The sequence below is a fragment of the Rhinolophus sinicus genome, chromosome 2 (assembly GCF_057876585.1).
Source record: "Rhinolophus sinicus isolate RSI-liver-muscle chromosome 2, RSI-T2T, whole genome shotgun sequence".
NCBI lineage: Eukaryota > Metazoa > Chordata > Mammalia > Chiroptera > Rhinolophidae > Rhinolophus > Rhinolophus sinicus.
This window is the reverse complement of record NC_142502.1, coordinates 161925637-161952712: the sequence shown is the minus strand read 5'-3', so window position 1 is coordinate 161952712 and position 27076 is coordinate 161925637. Positions and strand designations below refer to the sequence as shown.

The following is a 27076-nucleotide window of genomic DNA, read 5'->3' as shown; positions in this document are numbered from 1 at the left end:
ACTTCTCAACTCAGATGAATCTCAAAATAAAATTATGCTGAATTTAAAAAGCCAGGCAAAAATAGATATATGTTGTATGATTCCATTTATATAAAATTCTAAAAACTGCAAACTGATTTAGAGTGATAGGATATAGATGGGGATAAGAGTTAGGGAGGGAGAGATGAATTACAAAAGGATGCAAGTAAACTTTTGAGGATGATGGCTGTGTTCACTGTCTTGATTGTGGTGATTGTTTCACAGGCATATATATACCAGGGGTGCCAAAAACGTATACAAGGGGGCACTTTGGTCAGCGTTGCTCAAGCAGTACTTCACTGTTATCAGAAGTGTCTAGACGCTGATGGTAACCACTTTGAGCACCTCTTGTAATTGCAGAAGTCAAACGTGACTTGTATTCATCTTTTGTTATTGGTATATATTGAGTATTACAATTTTAATAGTTTTTTCCTTTCTTCAAGTGTGTATACATTTTTTTGGCTGTGTGTGTATGTATGTCAAAACTCAGTAAATTGTACATGTTATATATGTGCAACTTATTGTATGTCAGTTATATCTCAATAAAACCAAGGGAAAGATAAACAAAAGGTCATAGAAGCATGACTTTGTCACCGTTGAATGTTGGCAGTAAGGAAATGGAATCAAAGCAGATTTTGTTTTCTGGTTTGTACAGTTAATAGGCGGTAATGTGTTTCACCACAAATAAGGTATGTCATAGAGGAGCAGTTTTGAATTGTTTGGTGGGAGGAGGGATGCATGAGTTCATGGGGAGATGTTCAATAGCAGTTAGATATGAAATATTCTGAGAAGCGTATGATGGTGTCAAGAGATCTGAAACCAAGATATAAAATATGAGCAAGAAAAGAAGATCTGGCAAATGAGAGTGAGAAGATCTGATCAGAAAGCTAAGAAGAAATTCAGGCAAGGGCAGTGTCCTAGAAACTTCAGGACATTGTCTTTGCCTGAGTGATCAGCAGTCTTAAATGCTGAAGAAAAATTGAGCAAGATGAGGGTGGACAAGTATCCGCTGAATTGAGTGGCAGTGAAGCCATTGGTGATCTTGGCAAGAAAATTTTCTGTGAAGTGGACAATAGCCAGATTGCAGGAGGCCGAGGTGCAGGTAGGACAGTGTAGGCCACTGGCTCTTTTCCGAATATTAGACTTGGAATGGAGGGGGGTGGATACATTACTGGGGGGGAGGGTTAGAGTTCCAGGATCAAGGAGCTGAGTAGGTGTAAGGCAGATGTTTCAGCATATGTTTTCTTACGTGCCAAGGGAAAAGAAGCAGCAAGGGGAGGGTTTGCAAATGGGTTATGCTATGGAAGCCAGCATTCATGTTTAAAACCCTGATCCCTGATGTCATAGTGTTTGGAGTTGGGGCCTTTGGAAGGTAATTAGGTTACGAAGATGGAGCCCCCCATGATGGAATTAAGTGTCCTAGTAAGGAAAGAAGAGGAAGAGAACTGGCATGTGTCCCCCCACCTGCCACTTTAAGAAAACCACCAAAAACAATCCTCTGCAAATCAGGAAGTGGGCCCTCACCAGAACCCGGACTGCTGGCACCTTGATCTTCGACTTCTCCAGAACTGTGAGGAATAAATGTTTGTTTAAGCCACTCAGTCTTTGATAATCTGGTATAAGCAGCCTGAGCTGACTAAGGTTAAAAGAGGGGAAAGAAAGAATAATCGTCATAACAAGTTTCCTTCAGAAGCAGGTTGGAATGGGCCTTGGCAGTGAGAAGGCAAGACTGGTCTTAAAGAAGGTAAAGGTGCAACAGAGGTGTAAAGGTGAGTCAGGATTAGGTAATGGGCACTGAGTGAGATAATGAACTTAAGCTCTGCAGGAGTTACCAAGGATTTTTTATTTAATTTTTGAAATAGACTTTTAGTACTATACAAATAATTTAACAACATTGAAGGACTTTTAAAAAAGAAAAAAATGACCCACAATTTTATCATGTTAATGTAGGTTTCTGTTTTTCTTACTTTCATCAAAGGCTTTAACTTAAGGAAGTACACGTGATCAGATCTATGTCTCAGATAAATCTGACAGATGGATGGGAGGCGCAAGGGAAGGGTTATGAATGACGGTAGACCTTGGTCATGCAGAACGGAAAGATGGAGATCTATCCAGAGACACAGGAAGAAGAACCACAGAATTTGGGGAGACAGAGGAGAGGGTCAGAAACAATTGGTTTATAACTTGAATGACAGGGTAATTAGATACAATTTACCTGTAATCAGTGATTACTTGCAAGTAATCAGTGCTCATCTTGTCCTAACCCACCTTTACACCTTTGGTAAAGACCAATCTTGCTTTAGGACTGCTGAGGTTCACCACCAACCTGCTTTTGAAGAAACCTTGTTTCACCAACTAGTCTTTCTTATAATCATTTTTCATATTCTTCTTCAATGGCTATAACTATCTGTTTGCTGTAGCCAATTAGTTAATAACTCAGAAAGTTATTTTCCCATGCTTGGTGACTTTATTATTGCAAATCAGAAGCACCTGAACTAAACAATATCCTCACAGAAAGTGGGAATGTGTTCAGGGAGGGGTATGCAGAGACTTTAGCTCTAATGGTAATGTATTTACATTTACACGTTTCAAAAGTCAGAACCAGAGTTTTGCTTCTGATAATGGCTGGATACAAGTAAGCTCCTTTGTATTCCTTTAATTAAAAACTTAGTAGTTTTTATAGGATGGAATAATTTAAACAAATGGGAAGGTGTCTGCGGAGTTTCAGTTGGTCAGTTTTTCATTTTTTCCACACAGTAGCATTTTAAGTAATGGTCTGTTAAAGGTTATAGGGGCTCAGTTTTATAAATATATTAATGTTCAGGAAAGTATATTTCGTAATCAGTAACTAAAATTTCACAATAACATTGATATTACTGAGGAAGGAATCACAGCAATATCAATATCGATCACATCAGTATCAATATAAGATGTCAATTTAGGTTAGTAATTTCTAAAAATACTAAGTTGAGGTTGATGTGCCATTTGAGGCATTGGTAAAAGAATGGTAGTTATTTTTTAAATGACATTCAAGAGACTGCAGAAAATTCAAATACAACTGAAACAATGCCATTACATGTGAAAAGCAGAGATAATAATATTTGTGAATTATACAGAGGGTGCCAAAAAAATGTATGCACATTTTACGAAAGGAAAAACTGCATTAAAATTGTAATACTCAGTATATACTGATAACAAAAGATGAATACAAGTCATGTGTATACCTCCAGTATATAGAATTATGTACATATGTTTTGAACAGTGCTAATAATTTGTTGGTGTTTTGTGAATAGAAGAACCATAGGTTAGTAATTTCAAATGAGCTACAGAGGACTTAATACTCCTCAGGCAAATTGTGACCCTAATCAGAATATTTAGAAACTGAAAAGATTATCCTGTTTATAACTAACTGGGAGTATAATATGTTTGTTTTTCTGTGGAGACAGATGCTACCTTGGTGTATATGCAATGCAAGATCTTCTTGAGTAAAAAGAACATGAAGACATTTTGTTATGTATTTGTTTATGAGAGGATTGGACATGATTTAAAACAGGAAATTCAGAAGTATCCATGGCTTATGTCAGTGTTGAGCTCCAGTTCTTCAGAAATAGAATATGTATACATAATTCATCTCTGAAAGGCTTACATCATGTGTATATGTTGGGAGGGGGAGGTTCTGATAAAGAAATAAAAAATATAATGAAGTTATCATTTGTTTGTCAGTTTTTGGCTCCAGAATTTCTCAGGTGTTGTTTTTAATTTTATTTTCTTTCACTAGTCACTATACAATCAACCACATCCAATGAGAGTTCAGTTTAGACTAACGATTTGTTATAGTACTTGATAATTTTCAGTCATATATTATGTTTTTGAGACATACTTTTTCACTCACATCAGCACCATTTTCTGTTTTTCCATTGACTGCCATGTAATTATGAAGATGAATGATAAATTCTTCAGCTACCTTGAAAGCATTTGATTGAAGAATTAAACAGTAAACTGTAGGTCTTAGAAACATAGGTTATGTGTTGCTTTCTTTTTCTAAACTTTTTTTTATTGTGGTAAAATATACATAACATGAAATTTACCATTTTAACTACTTTTAGGTGTGTGGTTCATTGTCATTAAATACATATTGTTGTGCACCCATCACCACTGTCCATCTTCAGAAACCTTCGTCTTCCCAAACTGAAACTGTAGCCATTAAACAATAACTCTACATTCGCTCTTTCCCTTCCCACCCTGAGTCTCTAACAACCACCGTTCTGTTTTCCATTTCTATGAATTTGACTACTCTAAGTACCTTGTATAATTGAAATCATACAATATTTGTCCTTTTGTGTCTGACTTATTTCACTTAGAATAATGTCTTCAAGGTCTACCCATGTTATAGTATGTTTCACAACTTTGTTTTTTTAGGCTGAATAATACTCCATTGTATGTATTAGGTTTGTGCAAAAGTAATTGCGGTTTTTGCAGTTATTTTTAACCTTTTAAACCGCAATTACTTTTGCACCAACCTAATATATACCACATTTATTTATCCATTCATCTGTCCATGGACATTGGGTGGTTTCCACCTTTTGGCTATTGTGAATAATACTTCTATGAACATGTGTGTACAAATATCTGCTCAACTCCATGCTATCAATTATTTCGAGTATATATACCTAGAAGTGGAATTTTTAGATCATACAATAATTCTGTGTTTAGTTTTTTGAGGAACAGCTAATACTGTTTTCCACAGCACCTGTACCATTTTACATTCCTACCAGAAATGCACAAGGGTTCCAATTTCTGCACATCCTTGCCAACATTTGTTAATTTTGGGTTTTGGGGGTGGGGGCGGTTATAGCTATTCCAATGGGTGTCATTGACTTCTCTTGAGATGAGGTTTGGGACATTGAAAGAGCATGAGAAGTGGATTGCAGACTTTATGTTTTTTTATATAGTGGCTAATGTTTTTTGTTTTGGGGTGTTTTTTTTTTGGTGTTAACAAAAAGTAAAACAATTTACATTTCTTTCAAAAACCAGCTGTTGATATAGCAAAAGCAATGTTCAGAGGAAATGTATAGCTGTAAATGCCTGCGTTAAAAAATAACAAAGATCTCAAATTAGTAACCTTAAGGAAGTAGAAAAAGAAAGAAAAACTAAACCCGAAGGTAGCAGAGGGACGGTAATATAAAGATTGAGATAAATGAAGTAGAGTATAGGAAAACAGTAGAATTAATGAAACCAAAGTTTTTTTAATAAAAAAGATCGACAAACCTTTAGCTAGAAATGACTGAAAAAAAGAAGGGAGACTTAACAGTTTACATCATGTAGTCCTATTGAAAACTGGGCAAAGAACTTGAATAGATACTTCTCCAAAGAGAATATACAGATGTCCAACAAGCCCAGTAAAAGATTCACATCATCAGGGAAATGCAAATCAAAACCAGTGAGAGAGTACTTAATACTCACTGAGAGGGCTATAAGTTAAAAAAAGAAAAAGGGTAAAATCGGGACCCTCTTACATTGTTGGTGGGATTGTAAAATGGTGCAGCTGCTATGTTTGTTGATCCCTCACTAAGTTAAACATAAGATAACCATGGGACCCAGCAATTCTACTCCTAGCTATATACTCCAAAAAATTGAAGAGATGTTCAAATGAAAACTTGTAGGCAAATGTTTATGGTAGCACTGCTCACAATAGCCAAAAGGTGGAAACAGATGTCCATCAATGGATGAATGGATAAACAGAATGTAGTATATTCATACAATGGGATATAATTCAGCTATTAAAAAGAAGAAAGTACTCGAGATGCTGCCACATGGATTGAACCTTGAAAACATTGTGGTTAAGTAGATGAAGCCAAACACAAAAGAGCACATATTGTATTGCTTTCATGTATGTGAAATATTTGCAATAGGCAAATCTGCGGAGATTAATGCAGATTAATGGTTGATAAGGGTGTGGGAGGGAGGAAGGTTGATAAGGGTAGGGAGGAAGAAAGGAGGGAGGGAGGGAGGAATAAATGGTGACTAATGAATACAGGGTTTCTGGTTGGGGTGATGAAAATATTCTGGAACTGAATAATGGTGATGGTTGCGCAACATTGAATATACTGAATGCCACTGAACGTACCTTTTAAATGGTTAAACGGTAAATTTTATGTTATGAGTATTTTACATCACAATTATTTTCAAAAAAGCTGTAATAAAACAGGAAGTCACCTGTTTGGCAGACTAGCACTAGATCTGATGACAAGTGATATTAGCATAATGTGGGAGGTTGCTGTACCTTATAATATGTGAAAATTTTCCTGGGAAGTTTCAAAAGATACATACAGTAAGTGTCCTGCTTCCTCTCTTCTGAGTCATTTGGTCTTTGCTGGGTCATTTGGTCTTTCCATATAAGGAATATCTATATTCCTTAATATAGATACAGGAATCTCTATATTAAGGAAGCACTTTAGATGATTATGATACAGGTGGCCCCAGATGCTTATTCATATCAACAATGCCGTGTTACACAATCATGTGTGGTACTTTAGGCTCTATACATAAACGTTTTTTAATCTGTGCTTTTATGAAGAGAAGCAAACAAACATGAGAGTGGCTAGATTTAAAAGTTAGATTTTCTTGTGTGCATGTGAGAAAACTGGGTCCAAGCATTCAAAACTGTTCTCTATTACCAAATCTTAAAATAAATTTGTCCCTTGAATAGATGTGGCTGTTTTGTGACTTTGAATCTTCCTGTCCTTCTACTGTATAAATTAAGAAAGCAGAAGTTACTTTGTATACTTATGGTTTATTAATATGGAATAACATGCTATGATTTACCATTGATGATTTCTGGGATTTCTAATTAAATATCGATAGAACCTGAGCTATTTCTGAAAATCAGTGACATGGGGATTTTTGGTTTAATTTGAAGCACAACTTTGGATCATGTGCTTTAAAGATGCTATGTGTGGAGAGCAAACCATTTAGCTAGGTAATGAGTCGTGCTGCCATTTAGCAACTTTGCATGGCTTTTCTGTGTTTTCATCAGATTAAATCTTGAGGCAGTATTGTATGCTGTATATCAGGGGTAGCAATTTGCTTACTAGTTCCAAACACGAATGGACTTAATTTTTAAAACGCCAATGTTTGAGAAGTATTCTGAAGTTTGATGTTAAAAAAATTTTTCTTAACCATCTTTAGGCCAGCCAGGCATTCGAGAAGCTATTTCCATGTCCTGTATAACCAATGGGAGTGGTGCAAACAGAAAACCAAGTCATACCAGCTCTGTCTCGGTTGCAAGAAAAGAAACTCTTTCATCTGCTGCTAAAAGGTATCCATTTGTAAGGGGGGAAATCTAACATAGAATTGTCTGAATGTGATAACTCAGTCTACTTTTGAAATAAATATGAAATAGGTCTTAAAGAATTTGAGCATGTCCTTTGAATTCTCTAACTCTGAATATAGAGACATCCAGCCTATACGCACTCAGTTTACGTTCATGGTATCTACCGAATTGGGTGAGGCAGCTTTCAGTTGTTACTAAAGAAAGAAAGCAGATTCATTTCATGGTTTTATTTATTTTTTTAACAAGTGTTTGTTGAGATCAGCATCACTGTATTTAATGTACTTACACAAATGAATTTTCTGTAGCAAGTGATATATTTGATACAGCATGCTTATTTTATTATGAAAGTAGTATAATTGACATACAGTATTATATTAGTTTCAGGTGTACAGCACAGTGATTTGACATTTATATACCTTAGGACATGATCACCATGTTAAGTCTAGTACCCATCTGTGACCGTGCAAAGTTATTGCGATATTATTGACTATATTCCCTATGTTGTACATTAATTATATCCCTGTAACTTACTTATTTTATAATGAAGTTTGTACCTTTTAATTCCCGTTCACCTTTTTCATCCAAATCTTCACTTCCTCCCTTCTAGTAACCATCAGATTGTTTTCTATATCTGTGAGTCTGTTTTGTTTGTTTTTAATTCCGCATAAGTGAAATCATATGGTATTTGTCATTCTTTTATACAGCATTTTTAAAGGAGAAATAGAATCTTTGATATGTATCTACATTAAGAGGAGGTTAAACACTATTATAACTTTTATTCTTCAACTATGACTGTAAAATTAAGGCTTAATTCAAAATGCTGTAATACTGTGGTGTGTGTGTGTGTGTGTGTGTGTGTGTGTGTGTGTGTGTGTGTGTGTGTTCGGGGACGGAGGGCAGGAGGCCAGTGGAAATACTGCAGTATAAAAGTTTGATGGATTACAGATTTACATTGTACATATATGTTCTTTTCATCAATTTATTGTTTCATCAAAATTGCTTTTGTTTAATTCCTAGCAAATTATTCCATATAGAGTTTGGAGAGACCACAAGAGATCAATTACATAATCTTACAACTATTTTCTTCAAAGAATGATTGAGGACCTTCAATAATAGAATAATATTTACAATGTACTGATGGAAAATGGTTGCCTCAGTAAACCAATGCCAATGACTGAATTATTCATCAATGTGGATTTATAGATGTTAACCAAACATTTGGCTACAGGAATGGTGAAGAAATGACAAGATCTTTAGGCCTTTTTAAAATCCCTTCTAGAATTGTCGTTGAAGTCATTTTCATTACAAAATCTAGACTTTTTCCTCCATAGCATGCCAAAATTTATTACCAGTGCTCCACTTTCAAGAAACAAAGGATAAATTATGAGAAAAACGCATACTGGAAATTTTAATTTAAGCTTTTAATCAACTTCCTTTTGTCCAGTAATAGTTTGGATTTGCCCCATTTTCTTACATAGCTAAAGTATAGTGCAATGATCAGTATTATGCATGATAGTAACTCAGCAGTTACTATGTGAGTTTGTTACTTTATGATGCAGGGGCTCTGTAATATTTTGCTTTTAAATAACCCAGTAGGAAATTCTCTTTTAGGTTGTACTGGGCTCACATAAGGTTAAGTGACCTATGCATTCAGCATAGTTTGAAGAACAACAAGAAGTAATTTCTAAGTCTGTTACAAATTTCAAAGTTAGTCGGATATTTTTGAGGTAGAATTGTATTTCTCAACATATACTTTAAAAAATTGAACATGAAGTGGGTACTGAAAGGTATCAGAACTAAATCAGATTAGGAAATGTCACTGTCAAATTATATTTTAACATTTAAAAATATTATAATGTGATATATTATTTATACTATGTATATTTGCTTAAAATGTCCTTAGATTAAGTAAGAAGTATAGACAGTTGATAGATAGTTTTCTATCTTTCCAACCCCGGAATTCAAGTCTTGATTTCATCTGCTCTGTACTGTTGTCAAAAATTGTTTGTGTAACATAAGGAATCTTATCCAGTATGATTGGGAATGGCAGGTGCCTCGTTAATCAAGAGTCAAAGTGTGAATTTATACATAAATATTTTAAATATTTTAACATAAAACATTTATATATATTCATCTGTCAATTTGAATGAGCCTCCCACCCCCCTTTCTATTAGGTTAGTGCAAAAGTAATTGCGGTTTTTGCAGTTGTTTTTAACCTTTCAAACCGCAGTTACTTTTGTACTAGCCTAATAGGTATGCATCACTGATTAGTTTCCTTATTGACTATCTTGCATAAAATATAACCATAAATCATTTTTATAACTTTTTGTTTTATTTTATAAAACAGAGTAAGAAATTTAAAACTCACAAAACAATATGAATTAAAACCCATATCTTTATGATTATTTCCCCTCAACCTCTTACAATTGTCTCACGTACACAAAATAATAATGTTTTATTTTTGTTTTTTTAGTAACTCATTTTTATAGACTCTTTCCAGAGCATTCAATTTAGTTTTCATAGAAATTACAGGTCTCTTTTCTATGTATATTTTGTCAATTTTCTTTGTATTTAATTAACTTCCAATTAAAAGAACGAGTATCACTAGCATAAACAGATTCAGGGGAAGAAACAGTTGACTCTTGGTAAGTTTAAAACTCAACTGGCAGGAGCAGAAGTATACAGAAGAAATGGGAATTAGAGGATAACCTACTAAACATGAGCATTCATTGTGCTTCCAATGTCAGTATGTTTTATAAACGTAATGGGAAGTGTCACTAATGCTCTGATTTTGGTAGGTTGAAGTCAGTTAAGAGTTCTTCTATTGTCCCCAAAATCTGCCAAGGGGGCAAATGCCTTAGAAGTCATTTTGATTGAAAGGGGCAATCTTCGTAGATAAAAATACCTTAGAGTCTTATAAATTCTTCACTGAAGACTTTAATAACTTCAGAATTTTCAAAAAAATATCTTCATTGTTGAATGAGAGCAGTGTAAGTTGTATTAGCTGTATGACTTAGGATTTTGAATTCTATAATCACTTTTTCCATCATTTGATATATATTTTTAATTTGTTTAAATATGTGTTGTTCCATGTTATACTTTATTTTACAGTGGTACAGAAAAAAAGAAAGAAAAACCACAAGGACAGAGAGAAAAAAAAGAGGAATCTCATTCTAATGATCAAAGTCCACAAATTCGAGCATCACCTTCTCCCCAGCCCTCTTCACAGCCTCTCCAAACACACAGACAAACTCAAGAAAGCAAGAATTCTACTCCCACCAAAAGGTTTTAACTGTCCCCAAGTACAGCGCTAGGCAACGGTTGTAATGATACCTAAGTTCTGTGACATGGAAAAAGTTGCTATCCATGGATTCCAAGAGAAAGCTGGGTGGCTTATTTTTTTTTCCTTCTTCGTTGCTGTAATCTATATTTTAGCACGTTGGGAAATGGAGATTTAAGGTCAACAAGATTTCTCAGTTAAAACTGGGGAAAAAACTAAGTTATAAACAATTTGATGAAAGAAAGGCAGAAATAACCTAAAACCAAAACAGTGTTTTTATAATAAAATTGTAGAATCTTAAAAATTTATATATAATTATGCATAAATTTATAGCCATATATAATTTAAAAATTGCCATATATAATTATCCTCTCCACATTTGGGCATCATTACAACCATCAACTTGCAGTCGCCCCTCTCAGCAAATGGCTGTTCATTGTGACTGAATCTCAGTTTCGGTTTTGGGAGGATAAGTTCTTCCTTGAGTAGAAAAATGAATCCATTTCACCTGGTCTTTTCTATGCTAAAGGCTTGCTTGAGGGCTTCTCTCTGTGTCTGTAATAATTAATATTTTAAAGTTACGAGAGGGGGAGAAGGAAGAAACGTTCTAACAATGTGTGTGAGCCTGAATTGGGGATCTAAACCTGCATGCTGAGAGTTCAGTGCTACAGCTGCCTTGTAATCAAATATTTACATCAACTTAATGAAATTTGCCTGCTTTAGAAATGCTGGTTCCAGCTGTATGATTAGGTATAGATATATTTTATTATCATACTTCTGTTTGGAAATCTTAGGAAATTTTAAACCGTTCCCAGAACTGGCTAGGATTTTAGTAAAATAAATGACAATCATTCTTAAAAATTTTTATAATGTATTTTATTTGATCAGTTTAATATTTTGCCTCAAGTCTCTAATGGAAATTTGAGAAAACAAAAAACCCTTCACTTCATTGATGCATGTTTAACATTTTAAAAATGCTCTCTCTGTGTATCACGCAGATTCTTATTATGCTATCTAAATGGTTTGTAATTCTTTTGCCTGTTCTCATATGGAGTTTTTCTTGGATATAGCTCATTAATGTTATGCAACTTTGGAGTGTGTGCGGTTAAAGGTGGCTTTTTTAATAATAAATCTCTTTAAGGTTCTAATTTAACTTGGTATCTTCTTTGTTCCAGATCTTTTTTTCAGCTTCTTAAGGTCTCTTGGAAATGTGCTTGCCATTCTAAATTGCTCTTTGGATATACTATTGCAAGAAGTCTTGAAGACTGGATGAGTTGTAAGATAGTTAGCAATGCAGCCAAAAACTCATTTATAAATATAAAAATTTCAGTTATAAGTATATGGAATTAGTATTGATAATACAACATTCTTGTGTTAAATCATATGTAGTTCTGGTCATGGGTAAAATTGTCTCTAAAAGATACAAACAAGTTTTAGTCCCACAGTTTGTTTAGAAATTGTCATTTTTACCATATATAACGAGGACATAAAAACAAAAATAGCAGCCTTGTAATGACTTAGAAAAAAGTACATGTTTTTTTTCATAGATTCACACAGTTTCACAAATTATGAGAAATAATGCTTCTTGGAGATTTAAGCAAACGGTTTTTTCCCCATTAACAACAAAAGTACATTTTTTTAAAAATCAGGTAATATTTATTCTAATGAATCTTCTAAATAATAGTGACAATTATAATATAGAGTTGGCCATTGCCTTGCATAACTCCTTCACTCATCCAGGCAGAACCTTTCAACTAATCCTTCCTTCTCTTTTCTGGATTAGCTTTAGGAAATGTTACTTGCTGTTTTATGTTCTATGTACACTGTAAATTACATGTCATTTTACTGAGAATTTTTCTCTAAGAATTTAATATGTTTCTTCCAGCATAAAACGACCACCAACAACTGAAAAGTCACATAATTCATGGGAAAATTCAGATGATAGTCGTAATAAATTATTGAAGGCTGTTTCAACATCAAAATTAATATCAAAAGTTATAAAAAATACAGACAAGTAAGTATTATGCTTTCTGAGTTATATCTAAAAATTAATAATTATATGCCTGTCACGTTTGCATGTATAATTAAATGCTTAGCTTGAGTCCTTTTTTAAAAAAACCTATACTATAATTTTATGTTTTTTCTTCTAAGTGCATTTATTTTTTTAGATGTTCTAGAAAAGGCGATGTCTTCCTGTTAATGCTCCTCAACTCACATAATAAATCAGTGGTCCCATAAGATTTGAGTGTTTTTCATAAGTTCTTTCTATGAAAGAACTTCGTTTAGGTAATCTTATAGAATATCCATTGTTCTATAAAATAATATATATTAGTAGTTGAGACCAGTGAGAAGCTTTTTAAAGTACTGAAGCTTTTAAAAATCACTTCTAGAGATTTATCTGGAATATGGCCTAGGCGTTGAACCCTTTACAATTTCTTCAGGTTATTCTAATGATCAGCCAAATAAAATTATAAAATAAATGTCTTTAAATTCCTTTTGTAGGCATAAAGATGTCATCATCAACCAAGGTAAATAAATCCCTTTTTAAAAATATTTATGTTGCTTTTCTACATCAGTTTGATTATTACTAATTGATAGGAATATTGACTGTTTTCATTAACTGTATTTTATTAGCTCATAATAAGTAAAGAGAAGTGCATTATTATAGTCATTTAAGAAATGCTCAGTTTTTATTGTAAGATATGTCATTTTTGTCTCAACCAGCAAAAATGTCAACCCGTGAAAAAAACAGCCAAGGTAAGAATAAGCTGCGTAGTTGGTCGCCTTCTAAGTTAATTTCTTCCTGGATCTCTTATTTGGCTTTTCATTATTTATACTACCCAACTTTCCTCTAAATGAAATACGGTAATTTGAACTGGTGAATCCATCTACTTTTCTAAAAATCCATCTTATTTCTGTGAGCTCAGAAGATTCAACAGTAGATATAAATACATTGTTACAAAGAGGTATAAAACACTGAAATTTCCCTCTTTTTCAAAACAATAAAAGTTGTACTTAGAAAAGCCATTTAAAAGATTGATATATTTTAACTCAACTTCCTGTCTTGCCAACTTCATTGCAAATAATCACTCATTTCTTAAAGCTCAGACTGAAAATATAATGAGTCTAGCAAATCCATTTCCTCTTAAATTTTTTTATATTATAATTTCTGACTACTTGCTGTTGTTGGCTTGTTCTGACCAAAAGAAGAGCAGACTTTCTGTAAATATGTATTTAATTGCAAAGTAGGGAAGGTTTATACATTAGTTTTACATTCTCCTTAGATTGCCTGCAAATTAATTGAAGCATGCTGTCTAAATGAAAGCATGTCCTTTCTGTGCATGCTTTTTACAGTTCATTTCTATGTGTCATAATTTTTATTTTCTGGGCTATTATATTAACAATGTGGTTAAAATTTTTGTTAGAGATTTAACTTGACTCCTATGGAATTTTACTTTCTTTGGTTCTAATAGGAAAAGAAATATTTATTTGTAATCTTGGGATCATTTGTTTTTACATAGAGATTTTAAATGAAGTTGATTTTAGCTGGCGTTCTTCTCGGTCTTACTTTCTCCCTCTTTTATAATTAAATATAAGTTAAGTAATGGTTGAAATACTTTAAGGAAAAAATGAGATTTTTATTTACAAAGACAACTCTTACTATTATATAGCAAAACATTTTTAAAAAATATGAGCAATGATATTTAGTGGAAAAAGTAGTGAATGAAGAATCTCTGTGTTTAGTGCTTGGTCCTGGCTCTTCTACATAATAGCCTTGTGACCTAAGGAAAATGACAATGTCTGAGAGTTTTCTAATCTGAGAATAATAACTATGAAAGCTTACTTCACATGACTGCTTAAGGATGAAGTAATATACATGAGAATACTTTAAAAATAGAAGACACTGTAAGTATTAAAAGATGCTATTGTTATTACATGTTTTGGTTAAAGAGCTTAAGTTTTATAAAATCCTTCTAGGGTAAATGAGAACAGGCTACCTGCCTCTTTCTCATGTGGTGGTATGTTCTTTGGAAGGAAAAAAGAACTTAAGTTTAGTATATAAGTGAGTGTTTTGTGTTGGTGACAGTTTTCAAAAATCTTCAGGTACCGCGTTTCCCTGAAAATAAGACCTAGCCAGACAATCAGTTCTAATGTGTCTTTTGGAGCAAAAATTAATATAAGACCTGGTTTTATTTTACTATAATATAAGACCCAGTAATATAATATAAGATGATATGATATAATATAATTAATTTAATGCCGGATCTTATATTAATTTTTGCTCCAAAAGACGCATTCGAGCTGATTGTCTGGCCAGATCTTATTTTCAGGGAAACGGTATGTAGGTAAATAAATGTATTTAAAAGGGGAGGGTTTTGCTACGGATGCATCACTAAGCAGGTTTTTAGCCCATGTCTGGGAATAAGGTAGGAATGAAAAGCTAGAAAAGGATATAGAAAAATAAGTTAAATTCTGTTACAAGAATTTTCACTCAAAAAGATGTCCCAGATGTTGCAGTTTAATCCTGTTAAATGTTGCTTGCATTTAGCCTTATTTTTGGAATTTGAGCCTATTCCTTTGCTACTTTAATCAGCTACTGTGTTGCCCCGAAAATAAGACCTAGCCAAACAGTCAGTTCTAATGCGTCTTTTGGAGCAAAAATTAATATAAGACCTGGTCTTATTTTACTATAATATAAGACCCGTTATGATATGATGAGATGAGATGAGATGAGATGATACGATATACCAGGTATAATATAAATAATATAATATAATACCAGGTCTTATATTAATTTTTGCTCCAGAAGACCATTAGAGGGGCCAGCCTGATGGCTCAGGCGGTTGGAGCTCCATGCTCCTAACTCCAAAGGCTGCCAGTTCGATTCCCACATGGGCCAGTGGGCTCTCAACCACAAGGTTGCCGGTTCGACTCCCGCAAGGGATGGTGGGCTGTGCCCCCTGCAACTAACAACAGCAACTGGACCTGGAGCTGAGCTGCGCCCTCCACAACTAAGACTGAAAGGACAACTTGAAGCTGAACAGCACCCTCCACAACTAAGATTGAAAGGACAACACTTGACTTAGAAAAAAAGTCCTGGAAGTACACACTGTTCCCCAATAAAGTCCTATTCCCCTTCCCCAATAAAATCTTTTAAAAAAAAGAACCAAGATTAAGAAAAATGAACCAATTGGTGGTATTCAAGTGATAATGTCTGTTTAAGAAAAAAGACCATTAGAGCTGATTGTCCGGCGAGGTCTTATTTTCGGGAAAACACGGTATATCCTATCTGCAGTACACTCTTACCACTGGAGTGTACCTTCAGGGAGAACTCTTGTGCTTCAGCCTGTTAGGTAGCTCAGGCCTCACTGAAATTGAGACAGAGTTTATAGAGAGAAGTGGATGGATTCTAGGCAGTTTAGGAGATAGGTGGAGTATAAGAGATAACAGAGGGAATCTTTGAAAGGCTAACTTGAGCAACTAGGTCAGAGGCATCTATAAGTAAGGAACGTTTGATGAGGACTAAATGTACAGAAAAGAATTAAGAGTTTGGTTTTGGACAGTTACACTTGAGTTGTCTATAAGACTTAATCTACCTGTAGAGATGTATAGCAAGCAACATAGTGTAGGTGTTTAAATACATGCATTTTGGAGTCCAGAGACTGGATTCACCATTACTTAGCTATGTGACCTTGAGGTTACTTCACCTTCTTAAGTCTTGTTTTCTCATCTATAACTGAGACAATAATAAACCCTCAAAGGATTATTATAAAAATTAAAGCTAATGTGTTTAAACATAGTACCAAGTAAATTTTAGTTTTTAATATATATGTCTGGCTGTAAAATTTTGTACTCAAATGTATAAGGCGAAGATGACCATTAAATAGATGATCTCTGTTTGATATAAATTGTAGATACATTTTTAAAGTTTGGTATTCATTTTGCATAGCATATTTCACAATACAGTTTCTTACATGTCAGATATTGATCCAAAATATGTGTCATTTTTGGACAGCTTCTTAAAAATATGATTTATTGGTTTCTTTAGCTCTTTTTTGACAATGACAAGTGTGGCTTGCTCCAAGCCATCTAATTTGATTTGGGAAGAAGCCTACTTACATTTGGTACATATAGGTGAGTGGTAGCAGGGAAAACGTAATGTCAAAGGCCTGTACTTCAGCCACAGCAGAGGAGAAGACCTGTACAACTGCGTATTCTGATCAGCACTTAGGCAGAAGGAAGGACACGTGGATGAAAGCAATAAGAGATGGACTGGGATCTACACGGGGCAAGTTCTGAGGCTCCGTGTGGGAGGAAGGACAGGTCATACCACTAAAAAGGGGCTCTTACTGACTTTGAGCTTTATCTGCACTCAAATCCCAGAAGCCTAAACCCTTTTCATTCCTCTTCTCCCTAATTCTGGTGGATTCTGCTCCCATTGAAAGAGAAATAAAGACTTAGTACATCAAGTTAAACTGAATTTTTCCTATAGGACGATTTATTGTTAGATGTAGCAGTTAAGTTCTGGCGCAGCACTATTCGTTTGGTTAAGTTATTGATTAGAAAGTTTTTTGAGCTAACTTGGGGGACTATAAACACCTTTTATAAAATTATCTATTTGGAAATATAGATAATAGTCTGACAGATTTTGTAATAAGCAAAATGAGTACAGCCTGTAAGCTTGAGTTATTGAGTATATTATAATTTTTTAAATATGGAAAATAAGCGGCACATGTCCTCATTTCTAGGGTAGAACCTGAACGCCCTCAAATTATTACATGTTCCTGTTTTTTTCAGGCTTGAATATTAAATCATTTTTCCCTTGTAGCGTTGAAAACTTGTGCTGTTTAGAATTAGCACATAATTATCTGATCATATTTAGAACCTGAATGACTCAGATCCCTACTGGAGAGAAATCTGATTAATTGAGGAAAGGGAACTCAGCAATCAGCAAATCACACTCTTACTTCCTCTTATAGTGCATCTGACTGCTCTAAGATTAGATTCATTCTTACTTAACTACAGAATCGATGCAGTAATATCCTGACTACAGGTGTGTTTAAATGGAAGAATATCATTATAGTATCTTAGAAAATTGAGAAGCACTTGGCTATTATTAGCTATCTAGCTACCTGTCAAAAATGCTTCGGATAAAAAATACTTTAAAAGTCATTTTGAAATACATACTGTCTAAAATCCTTTGGTAATTTGTTATAGCTAAACAGTTCAAATCTAAAAATATAAAATCATTTACAAAATTGGAGGGAAAAATCTAAATAATCGTCCTTTTAAAAGCTGTCGCAGTTCTGATGTTTCTTTATTGTTCTTTGTCAAATACATATTTTAAAATTCAGTAATTTAACAAGTATTTATTGAATGCTTGTTTTGTCGAGACCTATCCTCGGCCTTCAGGGATTCAGCAGTTACAATGTCTGAAGTCTGTGGAACTTATATTCTATATATAAGAAGCAGATAATAAATATTTAATATGTCAGGTAATACATATTGGGAAAGAATAAGGAGAGTAGAGAATTGCTATTTTATACAGAGTAGTCAGGGAAGACATTTCTGATAAAGTGATAGTTGAGCTACCTGAAGGAAGTGAGTGAAATATGTAGCTGTCTGGAGAAAAGCATTTAATGAGCAGAGAAAGCTAGAAGTCCGTAAACCCTGAGGCAAGAGCTTTCTTGCTATGTTAAGGAACAGCAAGGTCATTGATCATAGTATGCATGCAATTTTGTATTTGTTCACCATTACGTTTATAAAATACAGGTTCATTCTAAGCAACAGGAGCTTCATTAGGCACCTCCCTTAGGAAAGGGAAGCAAAATGGTTTAGTGGAAAGAATGTACTAGAAACATGAGCCCTAGTTCGAGGTGAAATGACCTGTACCACAGACATTTATAGAATCAGAATCCTATAATGACTAAAATTATGAGTGTAAGTTGGGAAGGAGAAGCTGAAAATTCCATTTTGAACTATTCCATTTTGAGCCAAAGGAAATTTTAAAAGAATGAAACATTGGTCATCTGATCATTTTTTTCTATGACTCTAGTCCTTGAACCTCAGTCCCTCGCATAGAGTTAGGCTGGTACTAGACATCACTAAGGGTCTCTAATTAATAACTTTTTGAAGGCTCTTTTTTTGCAGCAAATAGAAAAATGGAGGGCAGCCCCTGTTCCTTCACTAACTTATTTTAATCTACCTTTTAAAGAATTTGAATGCAGGTGCTTTTGTTCAGTGCCCTGTGTTGTTTTCTGACCTGTTGACTCTGGGCATGTGCTGTCCAAAACCCTATCATACCCGTGTAAACAGCATTGTATCTGAAAGAATAGCTAAAATTTACCTATAAAATATATAGGAGGATAGTGTCCTACTGGTACTGTATATCATGTTACTTATTGAGAGTGAGGGAGTATATTGTTACCTGCTGAGAGGGTGTGCAATTTGAGACAAACCAAAAAGTCAAAAGCCTTTAATTGAGCTGTGGATAGTGTCTTTCCTTGTTGGTATTGAGATGGTACCCAAAAGTTTACAATTCCAGAATTTAGAGTGTGAATAAGGAGGAAGAGCAGGAAACTGAATACTGCATTTCCAAAAAAAAAAAAAGTTTCTAAAATTTAGATCTTGGGCCTTTTAAAATAGGCTGTATGAACATTACTTAGATCCTTAGGTTCAGGCTTCTTCAAATATTGTCTATTTTAAAAGGAAACCAAAAATGGGAGCTCTCTCTATCGGAGATTTTTTAAAAGCCCAGTGAAGCAAAGATCTGAGTTCTTAATGTTGTGGGTAACAATCTTCTAGATTAAAATACGTTTAAAGGCTGTCGAACTTTTCAAAAACTATCCCATCTTCTAAGAATGTGTTCTTGTTGTCCCTTTTCCTTATTTTTAGCTTAGTGAAAAAAAGCCCAACTGCCCCCTTTGGACATGGAGAACATGACTTTTCACAAGAGAACCTCTAGCTTTGTGAATATTTATTTTATTCTGGTTAAACACTTTTTACCCATACTGTATTTTCACAACCATAGACATAATTTTTTCTAAATCTGTACTAAAAAATGCATTTAACCAGGAAAATCTCCATTCCTCAAACATGCCAGTTAACTGAGATATAGATAGCATGATTACAGATCCATTTTGTCCAGAAATGGCAATTAGACTCCATGGTGTGTTGCTCATTCTGACATTTTCCTGAAGCACTTTGAAAAGAATTTTGAAACTTGTGATAGGCTTAGCAGAAAAAACATACAGTTGATCAGTGACGTATACCAAGATTTCAAGAAAAGGCGTAGTAAATCATGTGCCACATTCCTGAACTATACTCACAATTGGTTCTTCAAGGAACAATTTCACCAAAAAATATTCTGTTGATTATTTCATTTAAGAATGCTTTTTAAAGATTGTGAAGTATTTTGATGTCTAAAACTGTGTGCTAATAATACAGCAGTCACACATGTACTGACCACCCAGATTTATTAGATCTTTATGTTTCGCTTTATTTGACTCAGTTTTTGAAAAAAGAAAGCATTAAAGGTAAAATTGAAGTCTCTCTTTAATCTGTTTAATTAGAATTTCATATAAAGGTTTTTATTGTTCCTCTGGGGACTCCTGATTCTCTTTCTATTATATTTAATTTAAAAAAGGGTAGAGGGATAAATATTTTGACATTTGAAGTATATTTTTTGAATTTTTTAAAAAAAATTAAATCCAACTTGGTATATTCAGATGAAATGAAAATTTTTTTCATTTATTTAGTACTTAAAATAACTTTTCTTGGGGATATAAATGAATGAGTTGAGGGAGTTTTTAAAGTACGACTATATTTTGCTTAGTTCAGAGAAGTTTTCAGCAATACGAGGTCTGACAATTAAGTTCGTGAACTTGCCACCATGTTGGTAGCACTGTACAAACAGCTTGGTAAGGTTTCATAACCTTGGTATATCAGTGTCTCACAGCTGTGTTTGTGTTGATGGGTGGCGGGGTCTTCCTGAGTGGCATTCATTATTGTTATTGCGTGTTTTTGTGGCCGTCGCGAGAATGTCTGATCTTGAATTATAGCAACGAACAAATATTAAATTGTTAAACTTGGCAAGAGTGGAAGTCAAATCAGCAGTATGTTAGTATAACTTTATGGGGCTAATGCCAAGAAGAAAACGGCAGTGTACAAATGGATTAAATGTTTTCCTGAGGGGAGAGAGTGTGTCACTGATGAAGAGCGGTCAGGTTGGCCAGTAACGAGCAGAACTGACGGAAACATTAAAAAATTTGTCGAATTGTGCGTAAAATTGTTGGCTGACTGTAAGAAGCATAGCAGACCAAATAAACATCGATGGAGAAACAGGAAAATCTTGACAAAAAATCTTTTCATGAGAAAGATGTGTGCAAAAATGGTCCCAAAGGAGCTCACCGATGAACAAAAGCAAAGGAGAGTTGAAGTTTGCCAAGACCTTTTGGAGAGGCAAGATGATGTTTTGGGCCCCCGATGTTTTGGGCCGTGTTATCACTGCTGATGAAACATGGGTGTACCAATACGACCCTGAAACAAAGCATCAAAGTACACAATGGAAGTCAGCCAATTCTCCATGATCAAAAAAGTTCCATCAGTCCAAATCAAGAGTGAAAATGATGTTGCTAATCTTTTTTGATATCAGAGGGATTATTCATTATGAATTTGTGCCAACTGGACAAACAGTTAACTAAGGTCTGCTACTTGGAAGTGCTGAAAAGTCTACGTGAAAAAGGTAGACGAAAACAGCCTGAACTTCTCGCCAATAATTCATGGCTCTTGCATCACGACAATGCACCAGCTCACACGGCACTGTCTGTGAGGGAGTTTTTAGCCAGTAAACAAATAATTGTATCAGAACACCCTCCCTCCTCACCTGATCTGGCCCCCAATGACTTCTTTCTTTATCCAAAGATTAAGGAAGTATTGAAAGGAACACATTTTGATGACATTCAGGACATCAAGGGTAATACCACAACAGCTCTGATGTCCATTCCAGAAAAAGAGCTCCAAAATTGCTTTAAAGGGTTGACTAGGCAATTGTTGGTGCATAGTACTCCCCAAGGGGAGTACTTCGAAGGTGACCGTAGTAATATTCAGCAATGAGGTATGTAGCACTTTTTCTAGGATGAGTTCACGAACTTAATTGTCAGACCTTGTATAGCAAGTCTTTTAGAAGTTTTATATGTTCTATATTGTTGGAATAGACTTCTTTCTTGTCTTTTCCCAAAGAAAGACTTTTTCAGGCAGTAAAATAATCTAAAATGCTTAAGTAAACTCCCATATCTGATATATTCAGGTAATTTTATGACAATCACAGTTGTAAACAAAAACAGCAAAGAGAAATCTGATTAAAGGATGTTTAGGTTCAAGAAAGTAGTTAACTGCAAGTTGATTTATTACGGTAATTAGTATGAGTTGATTAGCTGATGTGTAAGACTTGCTAATGTCTCTGTTATAAGCTCCTAAGGGGCTAGGTTCACATCTTTTAGATCTTCATTGTGCACCCTCAAATACCCTCCTCCCCCAATGTAATTAAAAATTCAATAAAATATATCAGTCAGTAGAGCTCTGCCTATAGAACAAAGAAAATTAAGGTAGTATTTTAGTACTTGGTCAAATTTTCAGATTTGGGTTCTTGTCCTAGCCAGTAAAACTAATTGCGTAATATTTGGCAAACACTACAAGTAAGAATTTTTTGAAATCTGTCAGATAGGAAGATTAGTTTATATCCTTCTGAATTTAACCCACCCCTTTTTCAATTTGGGGGTCTGTATTTTTTATGATCTATTTTTACAGTTTAGACCTTTACAGGGATGAAATTCAGATTTTATGATAGTACAAATCAAATTCTCATTCAAAAGTCCAAAGATCCTTACAGATTATATTGTTTCATTGAATTTTAAAAATATTGTTACTACAGAATAGTTGGGTCATTAACTGGTGCTTGAAATCTTTTGTTTGAAAATAAATTATTTTTTAGAAAAGATGTTAGCTTACCTAAAATGGTCTTTGTCACTTTCTACTATAAAATTGTAGTCAGTATTTCTAGCATCTTGTTTACCTGTCTATCGTTTAGCTCTGTGAAGAATAGAACTGGTAATATCAGAGAAAAAGCTCAAACTAAATAAAGATTCTTTAATTTTCTGTCTGTTTGCTGGAATTAGATAGCATGACGCTCTACATGCTACATTTTAGTGAAATATAAAATTCAAATTCCAGTTTGGGTAGACTGTTTAGTTCTAAAGATTGTAAAACTAAAAAAAAAAAAAAAAAAAAAATGGGATTTGAAAGTAAAACTTTGAGAGAGAGAGGTGCTTTAAATCCTGGGCATTCTCAAAGTTCTGTAGGCTTTCTACAGGCAGTAGTACCCATTCCACAAGTAACTGTAGTCAGAGTCCAAACCCCTGAAGCTTTGCTGTTGTATTTGAAGGGCTTTGTTATTTATTTATTTCCAAATAGAGAGACTGTGAGAAAAAGAACTGGAGGTACTGATCCTGAGCACAGTGCTAGTACTGACTTCCTTCTCCCTCTGCCTGAAGTTTTCTTTCCACTTTGTTGTCATCTGGCAAAGATTAAGACGTTTTGATAAGCATCTTTTTAAATGTATAAACAACTTCATATATCAGTTATTTAAATCAGTATGAATCATTTCAGCAGTACTGCTTTTCTTAGAACCCCTGAGATAACTATCTCACAAAGTTTGGATTGAGACTATGAAGATCATTTTGCAATTTAGAGCACTTTGGGGAACAGGACAGCCTAGGGGAGATGCTAAAGCAGAAGAGTAACAAAACCTGCGACTGAAGAGGAAGTGCTAGGAGGTGTGGCAGAAGGACGTAGAAAGGAAAGTGGAACATCAAGTATTTCAAATTTTTGCCTAGCATTCACTCTTCTCAAAGATAACAGAGCAGAAAGATCATCTTCGTCATCTATTTTACTCTGATTTCCTACTGTTGGGTCCACAGCTCAAGCTAGTATTATTTGGATTATGAGTAAGCTGTGTTGTCAGGTAATTGGACCTGGACTAGCCTCAGGACCTCACCATTGTCTGAACAGTATTGTCCAACAAAAATATGGTATATAACACATGTAATTTAAAATGTTCTGTTAGCTACATTTTAAAAACTAAAAAGACAGAGGTAAGATTAAGTTTAATATATTTAACCCAGTCTATCCAGAGTATCATTTCACTGTGTGATCAATATTTTAAAATCATTAATGAGATATTTTACCTTTTTTCGTACTTAGTCTTCAAAATCTGCTGTGTATTTTACACTTAACAGCATATTCTCCATTCAGACGAGCCACATTCAAAGTGTTCAATAACCAGTGGCTGTCATTTTGGACAGTGCAGATACAGAACATAATTTTAGAATGAAAATGCTTCCCAAGTTCTAAATAATAGACAGCATTTTGGAATGTAGTCTAAAACTCATTTGACCTCTCTGAGCCTTTGTTTCCCCTTCTGTAAAAGAGGATTGGACTACGTGAGCTCTAAGATTTCTTTCAGTTCTAATATTTATAAGTGTCTAGAGAAATGAACCAACGGCATTTATGGTATTTTTATTAACAGTATCCCACAAAATTTCTTTTATCATTTAGCTATCATTGATCAGATTCAATTACGAATATTTTACCTGAGCATACATAAGCTAGTAAGTGGTAAAGTGAGGATTCAAACCAAGGTCTGTCTTGATCACCAAACTTCCCATTCTCTTCACTATATTGTATAGCCTCCTTGTCAGTGCCAGGAATTTTCATGGTGCCAGGGTAGGAGATAAAATGATGAGATTAATTACATTTCAGTAAGCAGCAGCTTTATTGTTGAATACTGATAACCCTATGCTATGTTTACTAATTATCATGAGATAGACAATTTTAATAATTTCCTTACATTCTTTTTCTGGACCACCAGGCTTTTTAATGTTACTGATCTCATACTCTTCTTTAACCAGTCCCATGGCCCATCCCATCCCCTTGAGTTTGACCGCTAGAAAGTAGCATTGGGGTAAAACAAACAAATTTTGACTGTTATCCGACAGCCTCAAGAAAAAGTCTACGGTGAGAATTTGACTCAACAATGATTGACAAGGAAAGAGGCTCATCTATATATTTTACCTAATTCCCAAGGTAAAGGCTGTCTTCTAAAAAAAAGAGGCTGCAAAGTAGTGACCCTGTGTGCTGTATGCTGGCCAAAGGTGTGTTTTCACATGATATTTTATTTTCCCTTTTTTGGCAAAGGAGTAAACATTTTAAAATTGTAGATTTTGCAATAAATTATAGGTTTCCTACTCTTGAAAAATGAGATCTAGCAACGCTGAACCCACGTGTTTCATGGAGTTGACTAGCTTCTGCCTCCCTGAGATGGGGTATGCAAGTGCCCCCACCCCCAACCAATCATTCTGTGTTCTCCCACTGCTCTCATTTTGCATTTCCTGCCTGGGCCTGTAGATATTTGAGTTTGTGACCCTGTTTTAAAGTGTACATGCTAGAATCAGCAGGATTGTGGCTTATTTGCCTACACTTGTTGTTCTGTGGACAGTCACTTTAAAGCTTATTAAGAGATATTACTGTGTGTTAAATCCTGTTTTATAAGCAATTCCTAGACACTGTTTAGAGTGGTCACAAATCATTCTCAACGGGAAGGGAATTAAATATTGTTGAGAACGTCGTATTTTACGTCATAGCATGATGCCTTATTTAATCAGTCGTAATTCCGAATAGTAGTAGTAGTACTTTATGTATTAGGAAAAATGATGCCAAAGTCACATAGCTAGTGAGTGTCCCAATCAGTCTTTTTCCAAAGCTCATGTCCTTTCCACTATAATGTATTGCCTGCCTCTCAGTCCCAGGAGTTGTTTGCAGTGCCTAGATTATATACTTGGCCTCCAACATATACACTGGCAGTATGCAGGCAGGGAAAGCATGTTCATCTTAACATGCATTGCCGTTTTATATTATACTAGGAAAGTTGACAAGCACTAGATAGATAGTTCCTTTGCTTTTACTTAGTTGCTTGTACTGCTTGACAATTTATGAAGAAATCAATACAGTACTCTGAGCTGTCTGTATTAGCAAAGGAGAGCATTTTCTTTTCTTTGATACTATGCCTAACCTATTCCCTTTGCTGGACATACAATCTCTTGTAAGTGGTGATAGAAGCATTTATTAGCTGTTTCATTTTTTTCATTCAGAAAGCATTATGACATACACCTCTGATCAGAGATCCTGGGAGAAATTCCAAAGGACAGGATATCTGCCTTTAAGAATTTATAGTCTTAAAAAAAAATAGTTGAATGAAAATTATATAACAAATTCACACCTATAAGAAAATAAACTGTACAAAAAAGGACAAGGGGATATAGGTGAAGATGACTGCAGAAGGGAAATAGTTGCAGCTGGTAATCATTTAGTTATCAAAGTTCAGCTATGCTAAAAATCATCAGGAAGCAGAGCCCACTCTTAGATTCAGAAGTAATAGAGACGTACATCATGTGGTATTAAAACCTTGGTGTGGGAGGTCTTAGCCTGTTCTTAGATCTTAGAGGCTGAGCACACTGTGAGTAATAATAATAAAAATAACTTGAACTTCTCACCCATAACAAGCACAGTTTTTAAATCTGCCTGAAGAAATAGTTGCAGACATTCAGCAAAGTAATTTTTCTTTCCTTCTTTCATGGTTTGCATTATAGAAGCTATTGAATTATTATATGCTCTACTCCTTAGTGGCCTAGGTCATTATTAGAGGTCCTAAGATTGTATCAGCCTCTGGTTGAGGATCACGTTTTCAGTCTAATGCTGTTCTCATATTACGCCAGACAAGTTAGCCAGACAAGTTCGCAAGTGTTAGATACTTCATATGCTGTGGTAGTCAGTCCCTTACTTTCTCCTCCTCTTTTAGGTTTCTTTGTAACCATTTCACTATCAACATTTATTAAACCTATCTGTGTGTAGGTGGGAATGGTTGTTTTGTTTTGTTTTGTTTTTGTTTAAGGAGTACGATACAATCTCATCTTGATTGTTTAAGTGAAGTATTGTTTCCATTTATAAAAGGTGTATAATATTGATTTGATTCTAGAGTTGTCTTTTTGACATTTTTTATTTTAGTCTGTTACTGATCTTATAAACAGCTATTGGTTTATGTAAATAAAAGGTGTTTTAGAATCTATGCTAATTAGAAGCTGTTTCCTACCACCGTGTTTAAAATGTTTAATGTATTATAATTGAATTTAATTGCTTAGATCCAAGGCTGATTATAGCCACAATTGTGAAGTGAGGGACACTGGTCCTTTCTCCTCCCAGCTCTATTCACTTCCATGTGTAGCAGAGCGCTTAGTCTCTCCCTGTCCTGAAGGGTGTTTGACTCCTCTCTTCGTGGTATATTCTGAGGCCATGTTTCTTATACGTCATTAAACCTCAGTAGGTTGGTCATG

At 34.6% G+C, this 27076-nt stretch overlaps 1 protein-coding gene across 6 annotated transcripts in view; it reads left to right on the top strand.

The window, feature by feature from the left end:
• EML4 (EMAP like 4) overlaps positions 1-27076 on the top strand; it is a 141054-nt gene that overhangs the window by 64778 nt on the left and 49200 nt on the right. For 2 of the 6 annotated variants that reach the window (XM_019757062.3, XM_088796195.1), the window contains exons 3-7: positions 7207-7336; positions 10463-10636; positions 12517-12645; positions 13134-13159; positions 13356-13388. In XM_019757062.3, the coding sequence (XP_019612621.1) occupies positions 7207-7336; positions 10463-10636; positions 12517-12645; positions 13134-13159; positions 13356-13388 (492 nt within the window). The remainder of the gene's footprint in view (positions 1-7206; positions 7337-10462; positions 10637-12516; positions 12646-13133; positions 13160-13355; positions 13389-27076) is intronic. The other 4 variants (XM_074331922.2, XM_088796196.1, XM_019757065.3 and 1 more) reach the window with 3 other exon arrangements.